Source organism: Macaca thibetana, chromosome 13, assembly GCF_024542745.1.
Source record: "Macaca thibetana thibetana isolate TM-01 chromosome 13, ASM2454274v1, whole genome shotgun sequence".
NCBI classification, from domain to species: Eukaryota; Metazoa; Chordata; class Mammalia; order Primates; family Cercopithecidae; genus Macaca; species Macaca thibetana.
In genome coordinates, this window is record NC_065590.1 from 68324601 (window position 1) to 68339551 (window position 14951).

The following is a 14951-nucleotide window of genomic DNA, read 5'->3' on the forward strand; positions in this document are numbered from 1 at the left end:
ATAAAGGAAATTAAGAAAAAGTTAACAATAAGGCCGGGCATGGTGGCTCACGCCTGTAATCCCAGCACTTTGGGAGGCTGAAGAGGGAGGACTGCTTGAGATCAGGAGTTCAAGACCAACCTGGGCAACATGACAAAACCCCATCTCTAGAAAAAATACAAACATTAGCCAGGTGTGGTGGTGTACACCTGTGGTCTCAGCTACCTGTGGGGGCTGAGGTGGGAGGATCGCTTGAGCCCAGGTGACAAAGTGAGACCTTGTCTAAAAAAAGAGAAGAAAATAAAAAAAAACACAATAGTATGATCATCTTCTTTCAAAAGCCTCCAAGTTTTCAAATGAGTTTAGATTGCATTTTCAGAGCCCATGGTATGAAAAATGTAGACATTAATTAATTTTGTGAAAAATGTTTAGAATAAATATTAATCAAAAACTTTTTTATCTAGTATAAATTTCTGATCATTATGTTGAATCCTTCAGAAGTATCCTTCAATGAAATAGCTATCCCGTTTACAGCAATATGATTTTGTATTAAAAGGGGCTATTAAAAATATAAAAGGGTGATATAAAGAGAGATTTCTACATATTCAGAATACTATTTCAGCATATAAAAACTCACATAATTCCAATACTAATTATAATAGAATGCTATTCTCACTTAAGTAAAGACTGTGTTTAAGTGAAACTCAGTTCTTCTCATTACACGCCAAAGCCCCATGAAGTGCTTAGAATTATGTTTCTCCAATAAAGCCCCCATGTAATTAATCAGTACACATTTCCAATCAGGATGTGTTTTTTGTTCTGTACATGGAGGAGTGAATGCTGAAGATTCCTCTATTCCTTTTCTGTGTTAGAAAGGAATAAACCAATCTCCTTCTATCCCTAATCTTTTTCATTCTTTAATTATTCTTAATCCCAAAGAGGCATGTCCATGTCAGATTTATGCTGCCTAGCATCCTTTCTTTAAGACTGCTCTCAAAATTTAACTCAGCTTCAACTATATTTATTAATATGCAGAACAACTTCAGTCTCCAGTTTATTGATAACCTGCAAAGCGCAGTTAAGACAGAATATAAAAATTAAGCAAGGAAATAAATGAAGGTTTTATAAATTGTTATAACTTTTAAATAAAAGTTATTTCTTTGGCTACCTTAAATAAATGTTAGCATATATCGAATTTAAATTAGTACACCATATGGTAAGGATTGATGGGTTTTCATCTCTTATAAAATTGTTTCCCCTTTCAGTGCCCCTTAAAGCATATAAAAGCGCATACTTACCCCATGTTGCTTGCGGTGGTTATATCATCCTCAGATCAAGGCTTATCTGGGTTCTGAATTAACTTAAAGGTTATAAAAAGAAGGAGTAGAGAGGTTTGACTTCCCCTGAAACGAGACCGTAGTATGCTAACCAGGCTTTTAAATGATGAAAACTAGTGTCTCTTCTAATTATATAAGCTCCAGGTCAAATTCTAGCATCAACTAATCAAATAACTGAACTGCATTTAGTTTCAATGAGTAAAAGGAAGAAACCCATTTAGGAGGAATATCTTTGGTGTATTAGAAAATTGAAAAGTTGTACATTGAAAAGTTATTAATATAGCAATACAAGTTAAATGTTTTAAGAGTAAAATGTATATCTTGCTGCCTTAAGTAAATTGAAAAAAATTAGGGAAAATTTAGTTTGCAGCAAAACAGATACTTTTCTATATTTTCCAGAAGTTTTTGAATTTAAATTATATGTCCTGGTCCCTGAAAACATCTTCTCACCTTATCTTAACTTGTCCAGTATTTAACTCTTCATAAATTTCCATATAATAATAATATTTAATTCTAAAGCCATGCCAGCTAATGTTAAGCAACATATGCAAAAATGTCCAATTCTTAAAATCTATCTTTGAAAACTTACAAATAGGGTGTTTTGAAATTAACCATAAAGGTATTATTATGAGAAACTAACTAACATGCCATTTTTATTTTAACATTTTAGAAGACATTGCAACCCAAATTTGTGCCAGTACAGCAAAAAATAAAAATATACATTTTTTGCCAATGATATATTGAGAAACACAAATATTCAGAAGATTTTGAATAGAGAAATATGACAAAGAAGTTATCTATTGCATACATTATTTTTGTCAGTTTTAGAATATAGAGTTTCAGCAAAAAACATTCAGGTCTTTATTGGAATTTTTAAAATGTAGTTGACATATACTGCTCTGGAAATGTTTAAATTATTTTATGTAAAAAGTAAAGAGATTTTCTGGACATAGAATATATGACAACACACAGATCTACTTTTTCAGAAATTGAGACATAATTTACATATCATACATAAAATTTGTCCCTGTAAAGTGAACAATTCAGTGGTTTTTAGTATATTTTCAAGACTGTGCAACCATCACCACTGTCTAATTCTAGAAACCTCATGCCTCCCAATTCCTTCCTCCCCTGGCAACCACTAATCTATTTTCTGTCCCTAAGGATTTGCCTATTCAGAGCATTTCACATAAATGGAATCATACAATATGTGGCCTTTTGTGACTGGCTCCTTTTACTTAGTACAATGTTTGTTTGTTTGTTTGTTTGTTGTTTTTGAGATGAGGTTTGGCTCTGTCACCCAGCCTAGAGTGCAGTGGCACGATCTTGGTTCACTGCAACCTCTGCCTCCTGGGCTTAAGCAGTCCTCCCAAGGAGCTGGGACTATAGGCATGTGCCACCACAGCTGGCTAATTTTTGTATTTTTTGTAGAGATGGGATTTTGCCATGTTGCCCAGGCTGGTCTCAAACTCCTGGACTCAAGCGATCCACACACCTTGGCATCCCAAAGTGCTGGGATTACAGGATGAGCCACTCTGTCTGGCCAGTACAATGTTTTTGAAGTTCATCCATGTTGTAGTATCAGTACTTCATTTTTTATGGTTGAATAATATTCCATTATGTGGACATTTTGTTTATACATTCATTAGTTGATGGACATTTGGATTGTTTCCAGTTGGGGCTATTATAAATGTCTTAGTCCATTTGAACTGCTGTGAGAAAATACCTTAGACAAGGTAATTTGTAAACAACAGAAATGTATTGCTCACAGTTCTGGAGGCTGTTAAGTCCAAGATCAAGGCACTAGCAGATTTAGTGTCTGGTAAGGACTTGCTCTCTTCTTCAAAGATGGCACCTTCTTGCAGCATTCTCTTGTGACAGAAGCAGCAAGCAATCTCCTTCACATCTCTTTTATAAGGGCATTAATCCCATCTATGAGGGCTCTGTCCTTATAACCTAATTACCTCCTAAAGGCCTCAACTCTCAATATTACCACAGTAGAGATTAGGTTTTTGTTGTTGTTGTTGTTGTTTTTAGACAGAGTCTCGCTCTGTTGCCCCCGCTGGAGTGCAGTGGCACCATCTTGGCTCACTGCAGATTCTACCTCCCAGTTTCAAGCGATTATTGTGCCTCAGCCTCCCGAGTAGCTGGGATTGCAGGCGCACACCACCATGCCTGGCTAATTTTTGTATTTTTAGTGGAGAAGAGGTTTCACCAGGTTGACCAGGCTGGTCTCAAACTCCTGACCTCAAATGATGCACCCACCTTAGCCTCCCAAAGTACTGAGATTACAGGCGTGAGGAAATTAGGTTTAAACATGAATTTTGGAGGGACACATTCAGACTATAGCAACGAATAATGTTGCTATGAACATTCGTGTACAAGTTGATTCCTTGTGTACATACCTAGGAACTGCTGAGTCATGTAGTAACTCTATGTCTAATTTTTTTTTTTTTTTTTTTTTTTTTTTTGAGACGGAGTCTCGCTCTGTCGCCCAGGCTGGAGTGCAGTGGCCGGATCTCAGCTCACTGCAAGCTCCGCCTCCCGGGTTCACGCCATTCTCCTGCCTCAGCCTCCCGAGTAACTGGGACTACAGGCGCCCGCCACCTCGCCCAGCTAGTTTTTTGTATTTTTTAGTGGAGACGGGGTTTCACCATGTTAGCCCATGTTGGGATGGTCTCGATCTCCTGACCTTGTAATATTTTGAGGAACTGTATTCCACAGCAGCTGCACCATTTTATATTCCCACCGCAAATGCATGAGGGCTCCAATTTCCCCACATCATTGCCAATCTTTGTATTGTCTGTTTTTTTTTTTTTAATTTTTATTATTTTTTTAATATAGCCATCCCACCAAACAATGCATGTTCTCACTTAAAAGTGGGAGCTGAACAATGAGAACACATGGACACAGGGAGGAGAACAACACACATTGGGGCCTGTTGCCGGAGCAGGGGAAGGGAGAGTATCAGGAAAAATAGCTAATGCTTGCTGGGCTTAATACCTAGGTGATGGGTTGATAAGTGCAGCAAATCACCATGGCACACATTTAGCTATGTAATAAACCTATACATCCTGTACATGTACCCCAGAACTTAAAATAAAATAAAATAATAAAATAAAAATAGCTATCCCAGTTGATGTGAAGTGGTATCTCATGGTGGGCTTGTGGGTTTAAAGTGCATTTCCCTTAAGAGTAAGTATATTAAGCATTTTTTTGTTTACTTATTGGCCATTTGTATATCTTCTTCAGAGAAACATCTATTCAAATTCTTTGCCCTTTTTTTTTTTTTTTTGAGATGGGCGTCTCGCTCTGTCACCCAGGCTGGAGTGCAATGGTGTGATCTCAGCTCACTGCAACCTCTGCTTCCCATGTTTAAGCGATTCTCCTGCCTCAGCCTCCCGAGCAGCTGGGATTACAGGTGCCCGCCTTCACGCCCAGCTATTTTTTGTATTTTTAGTAGAGATGGGGTTTCACCATGTTGGCCAGGCTGGTCTTGAATTCCTGATCTCAGGTGATCCACCTGCCTCAGCCTCTCTAAGTGCTGGGATTACAGGTGTGAGCCACTGCCCCCTGCTTCTTTGCCCATTTTAAAAATTGAGTTTAAAAAAAATTTTTTTTTATTGTTGGGTTGTAAAAGTTCTTTATAAATTTTGGAAATTAGACTTTTTATCAGTGTCATAATTTTTATTGCTATGGTTTCTGGAAATCTGGAGGTAGCAGTGAGCTCAACCAGTGGGGTGGGGGTGAGAGAGAGGACCACAGGACTACGCCTTTATTAAGGTCCATGGATGTTATCCCCTAGGCTTTCCCTCTGGGGTTGTGGATTGGCTAGTTTAAAGAAAACATGTGGAAAGAGGGAACTTATTTTTGCATGACTTATGTTGACCTTTAGGTTTTATCATGGTCAGCACCTGTGAGATGTGTTGGGTTTGGGTCAGCAGGGTAAGGAACAAATGGGCTGTATTGCAAACAACTACAAGGGGAAGGAAAGTTTTAACTAGGCCAACAGTAATGGGATATGACTGGACGTCAGACAACTTATGTCAGGCCTAAAAATGGATGCTGAGGCAGCGGCTATGTTAAGCAAATTTCTGACAATCAGATATGATTTGCAAGTATTTTATGCCATTGTGAGGATGGTATTTTCATTTTCTTGATAGTCTCCTTTAATGTATACTTTTTTAAAGATAGAAGTAACAAGAGTTAGCATCCTTGCCTTGTTCCTAATCTTAGAGTAAAAGCTTTTCAATTTTTCACTGTTGAGTATGATATTAGCTGCGGGCTTTTTATATATGACCTCTGTTATGCTTAGGTAATTTCCTTCTATTCCTAATTTGTTAAGAGGTTTTTTTAAAATAATGAACAGGTGCTCAATTTTGTCAAATGCTTTTTCTGCATCTGTTGAGCTGATTATGTGATTTTAATCCTTTATTCTGCTAATGTGGAATATCACATTAGTTGATTTTCGTATGTTGAACTATCCTTGCATCCCAGGGATAAATCTCACTTGGTCATGGTATATGACCCTTTCCAAATGTTGTTGGAAACAGGGGAAACTCTTCATGACATGGGTCTTCGCAATGATTTCATGGATAATGACACCAAAAGCACAGGCAACAAAACAAAAAGTAAACAAGTGGGACTATATCAAACCAAAATCTTCTGCACAGCAAAGGAAACAATCAACAGAGTGAAAAGGTAACAACCTACAGAATGGGTGAAAATATCTGCAAATCATATATCAGATCAGGATTTAATCTGTAAAATATATAAGGAATTCTTACAACTCAATGGTAAGAAAAAATTAATAACCTGATTTAAAAATGGGTTAGGAACTGAATAGACATTTTTCCAAAGAAGGCATATAAATGGTCAATAGGTATTTGGAAAAATGCTCAGTGTCACTAATCATCAGAGAAATAGAAATCAAAACCACAATGAGATATCACCTTATACCAGACAGCATGGCTATCACCAAAAACAAAAAACAAATGCTAAGGAAGTGGATAAATTGAACCCTTGCTGTTTTGTCTCTCTAAACTCTCAAATCCTTGGCTGGAATTACCCCAAAAGCAGTGGCAGGGGGATTTCCCACAAGGGAGTCTCCAACTGTCCTGAGATAGGGCTGGCTGGAATACCAAAGAAAAAAACTCTAAGCTCTAGGGTGATCAGTCCAAAGAATGTATTAGGGAAACTTCCGTACAGAGTGCTGCAGCAATCGCTGAGACAGAAAAGGAATGTTATACCCAGGTATGTCTGCAGCAAGGGGATCAGAGTCTGGAGTTTCTATGACAGTTTGAGAAATTTGGCTCAAGGCTGGGGGCCAGTTTCAGTGTTTTGAGCAACAACCCAAATACCTTTCTCAGTGCCTGGGAATGTTCAAGGCCCAGTTTGCGTTCAAGCCTGCTGAGAAAAACCTGTAGCCAGCCGGGTCACAGAGTAGTCAAAGTACTCTGTGATTTTTAGTGAGGGCAAAGAAAGAAAGTCGGAAGAACTGGATTACCATACACTTGCCCACTGTTGCTGGGAATGTAAAATGGTGCAGCTGCTATGGTAAATGCTATGGAGGTTCCTCAAGAGATTAAAAATATAACTATTGTGCTTGCTTTGGCAGAACATATACTAAAATTGGAATGATACAGAGAAGATTAACATGGCCCCTGTGCAAAGATGACACGCAAATTTGTGAAGTGGTCCACGGTAAAATAATAATAAATAAATAACAACAAAAAAAAACTATTGTATGAGTCAGCAATCCTACTTCTGGGTGTTTATCCAAAAGAATTGAAGCCAGGTACAGTGGCTCATGTCTGTAATCCCAGCACTTTGGGAGGCCAGGCAGGCCAGGGGTTCAAGACCAGCCTGGCCAACATGGTGAAACTCCATCTCTACTGAAAATACCAAAAAATTAGCCAGGGGTGGTGGAGCACACCTGTAATCCCAGCTACTTGGGCGGCCAAGGCACAGGAATCACTTGAACCCAGGAAGCAGAGGTTGCAGTCAGCTGAGATCACGCAATAGCACTCCAGCCTGGGCAACAGTGAGACTCCTCTGTCTCAAAAAAAAAAAAAAGAAAAAAGAATTGCTATCAAGATCTCAAATAAATATTAGTACCCTAAATTCACTGCAGCACTATTCACAATAGCCAAGATGTGGAAACAAAACGTCCACCACAATGAATAAAGAAAATGTGGTATATACATACAATAGAATACTATTCAGCCTTAAAAGAGAAACCCCTGATTTGTGACAACATGGATGAACCCTGAGGACATTATTCTAAGTGAAATAAGCCAGTCACAGAAAGACCAGTACTGTATGACTCCACTTTTAAGTATGCGGTATTTAAAACAGTCAAATTTGGCCATGTTGGGTGGCTCACGCCTGTAATCCCAGCACTTTGGGAGGCCGAGGCGGGTGGATCAGGAGTTCGAGACCAGCCTGGCCAACAAGGTGAAACCCCATCTCTACAAAAAATACAAAAATTAGCTGGGCATGGTGGCACATGCCTATAATCCCAACTACTCGGGAGGCTGAGGCAGGAGAATAGCTTGAACCTGGGAGGCGGAGGTTGCAATGAGCCAAGATCGTGCTGTTGCACTTCAGCCTGGGCAACAAGAGTGAAACTCCATCTCAAAAAAATAAAAAATAAGAAAAATAAAATAGTCAAATTCATAGTATCAAAGAGTAGAATAACGGTTACCAGGGGCTGGGGTAATAGGAAAACAAGAGGTAACTAATAAAAGGCCATGAAGTTTCAGTCAAGCAAGAGGAATAAGCTCTAGAGATCTGCTGTACAACATTGTACCTGTAGTCAACAATAATGTATTGTACACTTAAAATTGTGTTCATTATAGCAAACTAACACAAGAACAGAAAATTCCAAAAACTGGGGCTACCTGAGGGTGGAGGTTTGGAGGAGGGAGAGGATCAGAAAAAATAACTATTGGATACTATGCTTAGTATCTGGGGGACAAAATAAACTGTACAACAAACCCCTGTGACATGAGTTTACCTGTATAACAAACCTGCACATGTATGCCTGAACCTAAAATAAAAGTTAGAAAATAATAAATAAATAAATAAAATGTATTATAGCCTTAAAAAATTTTTTTTTCAAAGAGGGTGAATGTCGACCAGGACACACAAGCACAAACTAAAAAAAAAAAAAAAAGACGACAAAACTCAAACAGAGGATTGGAAATCAACTTTGCCAAGATTTGGATGATTCTGCCGTAGTTATTATAATAAGCAGACTGAATTGAATCATGTAATTTATTTTGAACTAATTGTAAGACAATGAAAATAAAGTTCAAAAAGACGTAAGGAAGTGATGGTTTTATTGGGCAAACTTATAGGGGTAGTGTATGAAGTCATTTCAAATAACAGATTAAGTTGCTTTCCTTACAACTAAAAGCTTCAATTACTACATTTAAACTTTAATTTAACATTAAATCTACAATGTGAAGCACATCTACATGTGAAGTTTTAATTTCAGGTCTGGAGCAGCTGTAAAATGAAAGTTACCACTCCATTCTAGTCCTCGGACATCAGTATATTCCCCTTCACCTTCTACCCTGCAATAGTAGAAAATAAGTTTTTCATTAACAAAGACAAATAATTTACAGTCCAGATATAAGATTGTCTAGCATAATATATACTATGTCTGAAGCATTATATCTTTCACTTTCAAGCTTTGCTTTTAAACCCAGCATCCTGCCTTCACATACTACAAAAAAAAAGAAAAAGAAAAAACAAGTACTATTCCAAACACACACAATCAATTATTTGGCGTCCAAGATTTTAGGATCACATAATCTAAGTTCATACAAAACCAAAACAATGAGTTAAAAAAATGAAGAGTTTACATTGGCTCTCTAGCTTAATTACTTCATTTATTCAACAAATATTTCTTGACCATCAATGATGTTTGAGGTGCTATGCCACTGTACCGGGCCTCCAACAATTTTTAGAAACTATATTATAAAAGAATATTTAGAATTAACTAAATATAGTATTTAAGCAGCTGGGCACAGTGATTCACACCTGTATACTCAGCACTTTGGCAGGCCGAGGCACACAGATCACTTGAGGTCAGGAGTTCTAGACCAGCCTGGCCAACATGGTGAAACCCCGTTCCTACTGAAAATACAAAAATTAACTGGGGGCTGGGCGCGGTGGCTCAAGCCTGTAATCCCAGCACTTTGGGAGGCCGAGACGGGCGGATCACGAGGTCAGGAGATCGAGACCATCCTGGCTAACACGGTGAAACCCCGTCTCTACTAAAAAATACAAAAAACTAGCCGGGCGTGGTGCCGGGCGCCTGTAGTCCCAGCTACTAGGGAGGCTGAGGCAGGAGAATGGCGTGAACCCGGGAGGCGGAGCTTGCAGTGAGCTGAGATCCGGCCACTGCACTCCAGCCTGGGCGGCAGAGCAAGACTCCGTCTCAAAAAAAAAAAAAAAAAAAAAAAAATTAACTGGGTATGGTGGTGTGCACCTGTGGACCCAGCTACTTGGGTGGCTGAGGCAGGAGAATCGCTTGAACCCAGGAGGCAGAGGTTGCAGTGAGCTGAGATCACTCCACTGCACTCCAGCCTGGATGACAGAGTAAGACTCTGTCTCAATAAATAAATATTTAAGCAAATGTACCAGAAAATAATCTTTCAGAACTGCAGTGATTTTTTCTTTATTTTAAGCTTACCTATTTTCATTGAAATTTCCAATATACTTTGCCCCAGTTGGGAATGTGTAAGTCCCCAGTCCATGAAACATATTATCCTTAAATTGTCCTTCATATACTGCTCCTGAAAAATGCTCAAGTCTTCCAAAACCATTCATCTGTTTATAACAAAGGAAATTACCTTAGAAACTAATCTTCAGTTTCCTAAGAACCTTTCAAAAATGTACAAATATAAGTCTATCATCTGCTAATTATTACTTAATCAACGTTGTATTGTCCTTTATTTCCATAGTATAAAGATAACATTTTTATCATTTTCATTCATCTGTGTCTATCTGTGAAGCCCACTAAATCAAATGTTCTGGATCTGGGGCATTTGAACATCAAGGGGTCCATGATGAAGATAATAGGGGTCCTCAAGATACCCTGAATGTATCAGAAATCTTAAAGGGCAACCAGTTTAGTTAGTTCAAGAAACCAGTACAAGTAGTTGTTAATAATTCAAATTTAGGGCCGGGCGCAGTGGCTCACGCCTGTAATCCCTGCACTTTGGGAGGCCGAGGCGGGCGGATCACGAGGTCAGGAGATCGAGACCATCCTGGCTAACACGGTGAAACCCCGTCTCTACTAAAATACAAAAAATTAGCCGGGCGCGGTGGCGGGCGCCTGTAGTCCCAGCTACTCAGGAGGCTGAGGCAGGAGAATGGCACGAACCCAGGAGGCGGAGCTTGCAGTGAGCTGAGATGGTGCCACTGCACTCCAGCCTGGGCGACAGAGTGAAGACTCCGCCTCAAAAAAAAAAAAAATAATAATAATAATAATAATTCAAATTTGGATTCAAGCAGACCAAGGTATACTTTCCTGTTTTATCATTTACTAGGTGGGCAAGAAACCTGAGCCTGATTTTCCTCATTTGTAAAATAGAGTATTAATGGTACCCAGCTCATGAGGGTGTTACGAGGATTAAATGAGAAAATTATGTAACAGATTCAGCTTTACTCAATGAATAGGAGATGAGAAAGATAATAACGATGATTAGCTCTCTGCAGTGAGTTTAATATTACTCATAAGTTAATATGTGTTAATATGATCATTCGTTATTTTTATTATATAGTCTACTCATTATAGGAGTTTTTGATTAATGGTGAAATGCCTGGAATCATTAAACCCACAGGGTTATTTATCCACTGCCAGTATTAAAAACAACAACAATACCTTGTCATCTTTCCAGCTTCCTGTGTAGACAATCCCATTAGGAGTGGTATGAATACCTATTCCATTTCTTTCATAGATTCCAGAAGATGTTCTTGTACAGTCGCCATCTAAACAAAGGAGAAATACTGAAGATTATAAATGAGAAAAGTTATATCTGGGCCTAATCGCAACTACACCTCATGGGTTTCTTTGGCTCCCTAGCACTGAAACCAGTGAGACCTAAGATGAGTAAATCTGTGGACGTACAACATCTTGTAACAATTGAGACTCAAAGGCCAGGAAGATTGACAGATCCCATAGGTTTCCAAGGCATATCGTCTAGAGTTAACAGTGGAGTTTTGATTTTAACATCTCTTTATCTATTAGGATTTCTGTTATCTTAGTTAATAAAGTTAATATCCTAATAGTTTTACAAAATTTAAGTCTCTTTTTTTATTCTTAAGCTATTTAATTTTCTGTACAGAAAAAGTAATTGCAGTGTATGCTTACCATACTTGTCTCCATTTGGAAAGATAAAGCTGATCTTATACACTTCTGAAGCTGTTTTAAAAGATTTAAGAAGAATGACATAAGTTTACTTTTTTTGGATAGAGGCAAGGTTTCACTATGTTGCCAAGGCCAGTCTCAAACTCCTGGGCTCAAGGCATCCTCCCGCCTCAGCCTCCCAAAGTGCTGGGGTTGCAGATGTGAGCTACCACATCCAGCCAAACGTAAATATTCTTATGTCATAAGACCTATAACCAATGTGCTTTCAACACTATCCAAATGGACTTACTTCTCAAGATCACAGCATATCATGATTACTTGGCATTTCCATTGTCTAATGTAGGGTCCTGGGGAAATAAACAATTTTGCCTACATGATCTCCTTTAAAATTTATTTATTATGATAGCTTTATTAATATATAATTCACACACCACAAAATCTACCTTTAAAAGATACAATTTCACGTTTTTTAGTAGATTCAGAGTTGTGCAACTATCATCACAATCTAATTTTAGAATATTTTCATTATCCCAGAAAGAAACTCTGTACCCATGAGCAGTTACCCATTACAATTCCCCTCAAACACCCCTCACCCCACAACCCCAAACCCCTGGCAACCACTAATCTACTTTCTGCCTCAAGGATTTGCCTATTCTGGATATTTCCTATAAATGAAATCATACAATATGCGGTCCTTTATGTCTGGCTCTTTTCACTTAATGTTTCCAAGGTTCATCCATGTTGTATCGTGTATCAGTACTTCATTCCTTTTTATAGCCAAGTATATTGTATAAATATGTTGTACAGAAATAGCATATTTTGTTTATTCATTCATCAGTTCATGGACATTTAGGTTGTTTCCAGTTTGGGGCCATTATGAATAATACTGCTATAAACACTGATGTAAATTTTTAAAACATACAGCTTCCTAGGAGTAAAAAAAAAAAAAATTGGTGTACAAATTTTTGTGTGGATATGTTTTTATTTCTCTTTGGTAGCCCATATGGTTTACTGATTGTCCCACAGAGGTAAGGCGGAGTGAAGAATCTTTAAATTGGCAGTAGGAAGAAATAGAAAATAAAGATAGCAAGTGGGGAAGGGCTGGTAGGTCCACACAGAATGAGAATGGTATGGAGACCAAGTGAAAAAGGAAGAAAGAGGACCACAAGACTGAGGGGGATTCTGGGCCTCAGATCCCTGGACACTTAGTGGACTAAAACATTAGAAATTGTATTTTCCGGGCCGGGCGCGGTGGCTCAAGCCTGTAATCCCAGCACTTTGGGAGGCCGAGACGGGCGGATCACGAGGTCAGGAGATCAAGACCATCCTGGCTAACACAGTGAAACCCCGTCTCTACTAAAAAATACAAAAAACTAGCCGGGCGAGGTAGCGGGCGCCTGTAGTCCCAGCTACACGGGAGGCTGAGGCAGGAGAATGGCGTAAACCCGGGAGGCGGAGCTTGCAGTGAGCCAAGATCCAGCCACTGCACTCCAGCCTGGGCGACAGAGCGAGACTCCGTCTCAAAAAAAAAAAAAAAAAAAAGAAACTGTATTTTCCGATACTGAAGAAAACTTATGTAGAGAGGGTATGCAGGCATATCCTCTGTGACTCATCATTCAGAATCACCTGAGATGCTTCTAAGTTTCTTCTCTCTACCCCACATCTACTGAATCAGAGTTTTTATGGGTGGGGCAAGGGAATTTAAAAATTAATTTAGGTGCCAGTTGAGAAAGGCTAGAGGTTCATCCCCTCTGAGGAAACAGAATTAACACAATAGGTAGAGGACTTAAACTGTAATATCCTCAGAGAGAAAGGGAGAGTATTAGTATCTTTGAGATAGGAACAGGTGATTATAAAAAACAAAGAACAATTAGCAATCCAGGAAATGAATAATATAATTGGTGAAATAAAACTTCTTAGAAGGGATGAATAGCAGAATAGATACAGTTGAAAACAAATTAGTGAACTGGAACATTAGGCTGAAAGATGTGCTTAGAAAGTAGCACAAAGTGCGAGTGAGATGGCTGGAAAAATATTTTTTTTAATTAAAAAAAGCAAGTAGCACAAGGAATTTTAAAATAATGGAAAGTGGATCCAAAATGCTACTGTCAGTCTAATAAGAATTCCAGAGGGAAAGAATAGGAGATATTTGAATAAATACCCCAAAATTTCTCAGAACTGAAGAAAATGACTGTTTGGACTACAAATGGGAACTAAGCAAAATCCCACAGCTAGACAGGTTACAGTAAAATTTCATGACATAAAGACCAAAGGCCAGTTAGGCTAGTTAAAAACAAGCAAACAAAAACCACATTACCTACAATAAACTACAAAGGACTGACAGTAGCAACAGTGGATTCTTAAAAAAAAAAAAAAAAAAAAAAAAAAAAAAAAAAAAAGGCACTTAACCCAGTGTCTAAACTCTAAATACTAGCTATTGTTTTCTTGTAGCCCCAGGTCAGGTATGGGCTCTCCCACAAAGCCTTTCTTCAACCTCAGACTCCTTCAGGAGCCCTCACAGCACTCTGGGCCTATTCCTACTGTCGTACTTAGGGTTCTAGTAAAACCATGGCTTTGTACCGGGATCCCCTATCCCACCCAGTTCCTCCAGCCCACGAATGGCGGATTAGTCAAATCTCTTCTCACCCTACTGTCCGACTCCGTGTTTAGTACTAATAGTAACAGAACGTCTAGTGAATGAAGGGCACTTCGGAAGCAATCGTTAAATGCCTATGAAGCAGAGCATTTAAACGTAATCATATCAAAAACTGGACTGTTGCCGCTAAAATGTTCAATTGCCGCTAAAATGTTCTACATTCGAAACTTGGGAATGTCAGAGCTAGAGGGAACCTCACAGAGACCGCCCGGCACCATAGCGGAAACTGAGGCCCAGGGAGGTTGGCACGCGCCTCGGGTGTCTCAACAGCGACAGATCAGAGCTAGATTCCCAGACCAAGGGTTCCCCCGTGCTCCTCGGCTAGACGGTTAGGAAATATGTCACACCCCTACAGGAGTTACCGGAGGCCAAGCAAGTTCTGACTCCACGCTAGTTCGACTTAAAGGAGCCCTTCTCTGCCCGTGTCGTTGGCAGGATGGGCACTCACTTGGCCGAGAGGTGTTAGAGAGATCTTCCAAACTCTGCGACTCCCCCTGGGCGGCCAGCTCTGCAGCCGGGAGAGAACTAGGCGCTAGGACAGCTCCAGGTGCGACTTGGTTGCTGGGGCGACCGGGCACCTCTCACCCGGAAGCGA

At 39.3% G+C, this 14951-nt stretch overlaps 2 protein-coding genes and 1 non-coding gene across 11 annotated transcripts in view; 1 reads left to right on the top strand and 2 right to left on the bottom strand.

Annotated features, from left to right (window-relative positions):
• ARHGEF33 (Rho guanine nucleotide exchange factor 33) overlaps positions 1–3796 on the bottom strand; it is an 89099-nt gene extending 85303 nt beyond the window's left edge. For 6 of the 9 annotated variants that reach the window (XM_050753327.1, XM_050753322.1, XM_050753324.1 and 3 more), the window contains exon 1: positions 1278–3796. The gene's annotated coding sequence lies outside the window, so the exon portion shown is untranslated. The remainder of the gene's footprint in view (positions 1–1277) is intronic. The other 3 variants (XM_050753319.1, XM_050753326.1, XM_050753328.1) reach the window with 2 other exon arrangements.
• Positions 3797–6917: 3121 nt separating this feature from the next.
• Positions 6918–7024, top strand: LOC126934621 (U6 spliceosomal RNA). The gene has a single exon (XR_007719072.1). It is a non-coding gene; the product is annotated as a U6 spliceosomal RNA (small nuclear RNA).
• A 1617-nt stretch (positions 7025–8641) lies between these two features.
• The window catches only part of MORN2 (MORN repeat containing 2), a 1051609-nt gene continuing 1045299 nt past the window's right edge, over positions 8642–14951 (bottom strand). Inside the window, exons 2-6 of the mRNA XM_050753405.1 lie at positions 14805–14924; positions 11704–11754; positions 11215–11321; positions 10021–10157; positions 8642–8896 (exon numbers count right to left, since the gene is read on the bottom strand). Of these exons, the coding sequence (XP_050609362.1) occupies positions 8794–8896; positions 10021–10157; positions 11215–11321; positions 11704–11754; positions 14805–14924 (518 nt within the window). The 3' untranslated portion in view covers positions 8642–8793. The remainder of the gene's footprint in view (positions 8897–10020; positions 10158–11214; positions 11322–11703; positions 11755–14804; positions 14925–14951) is intronic.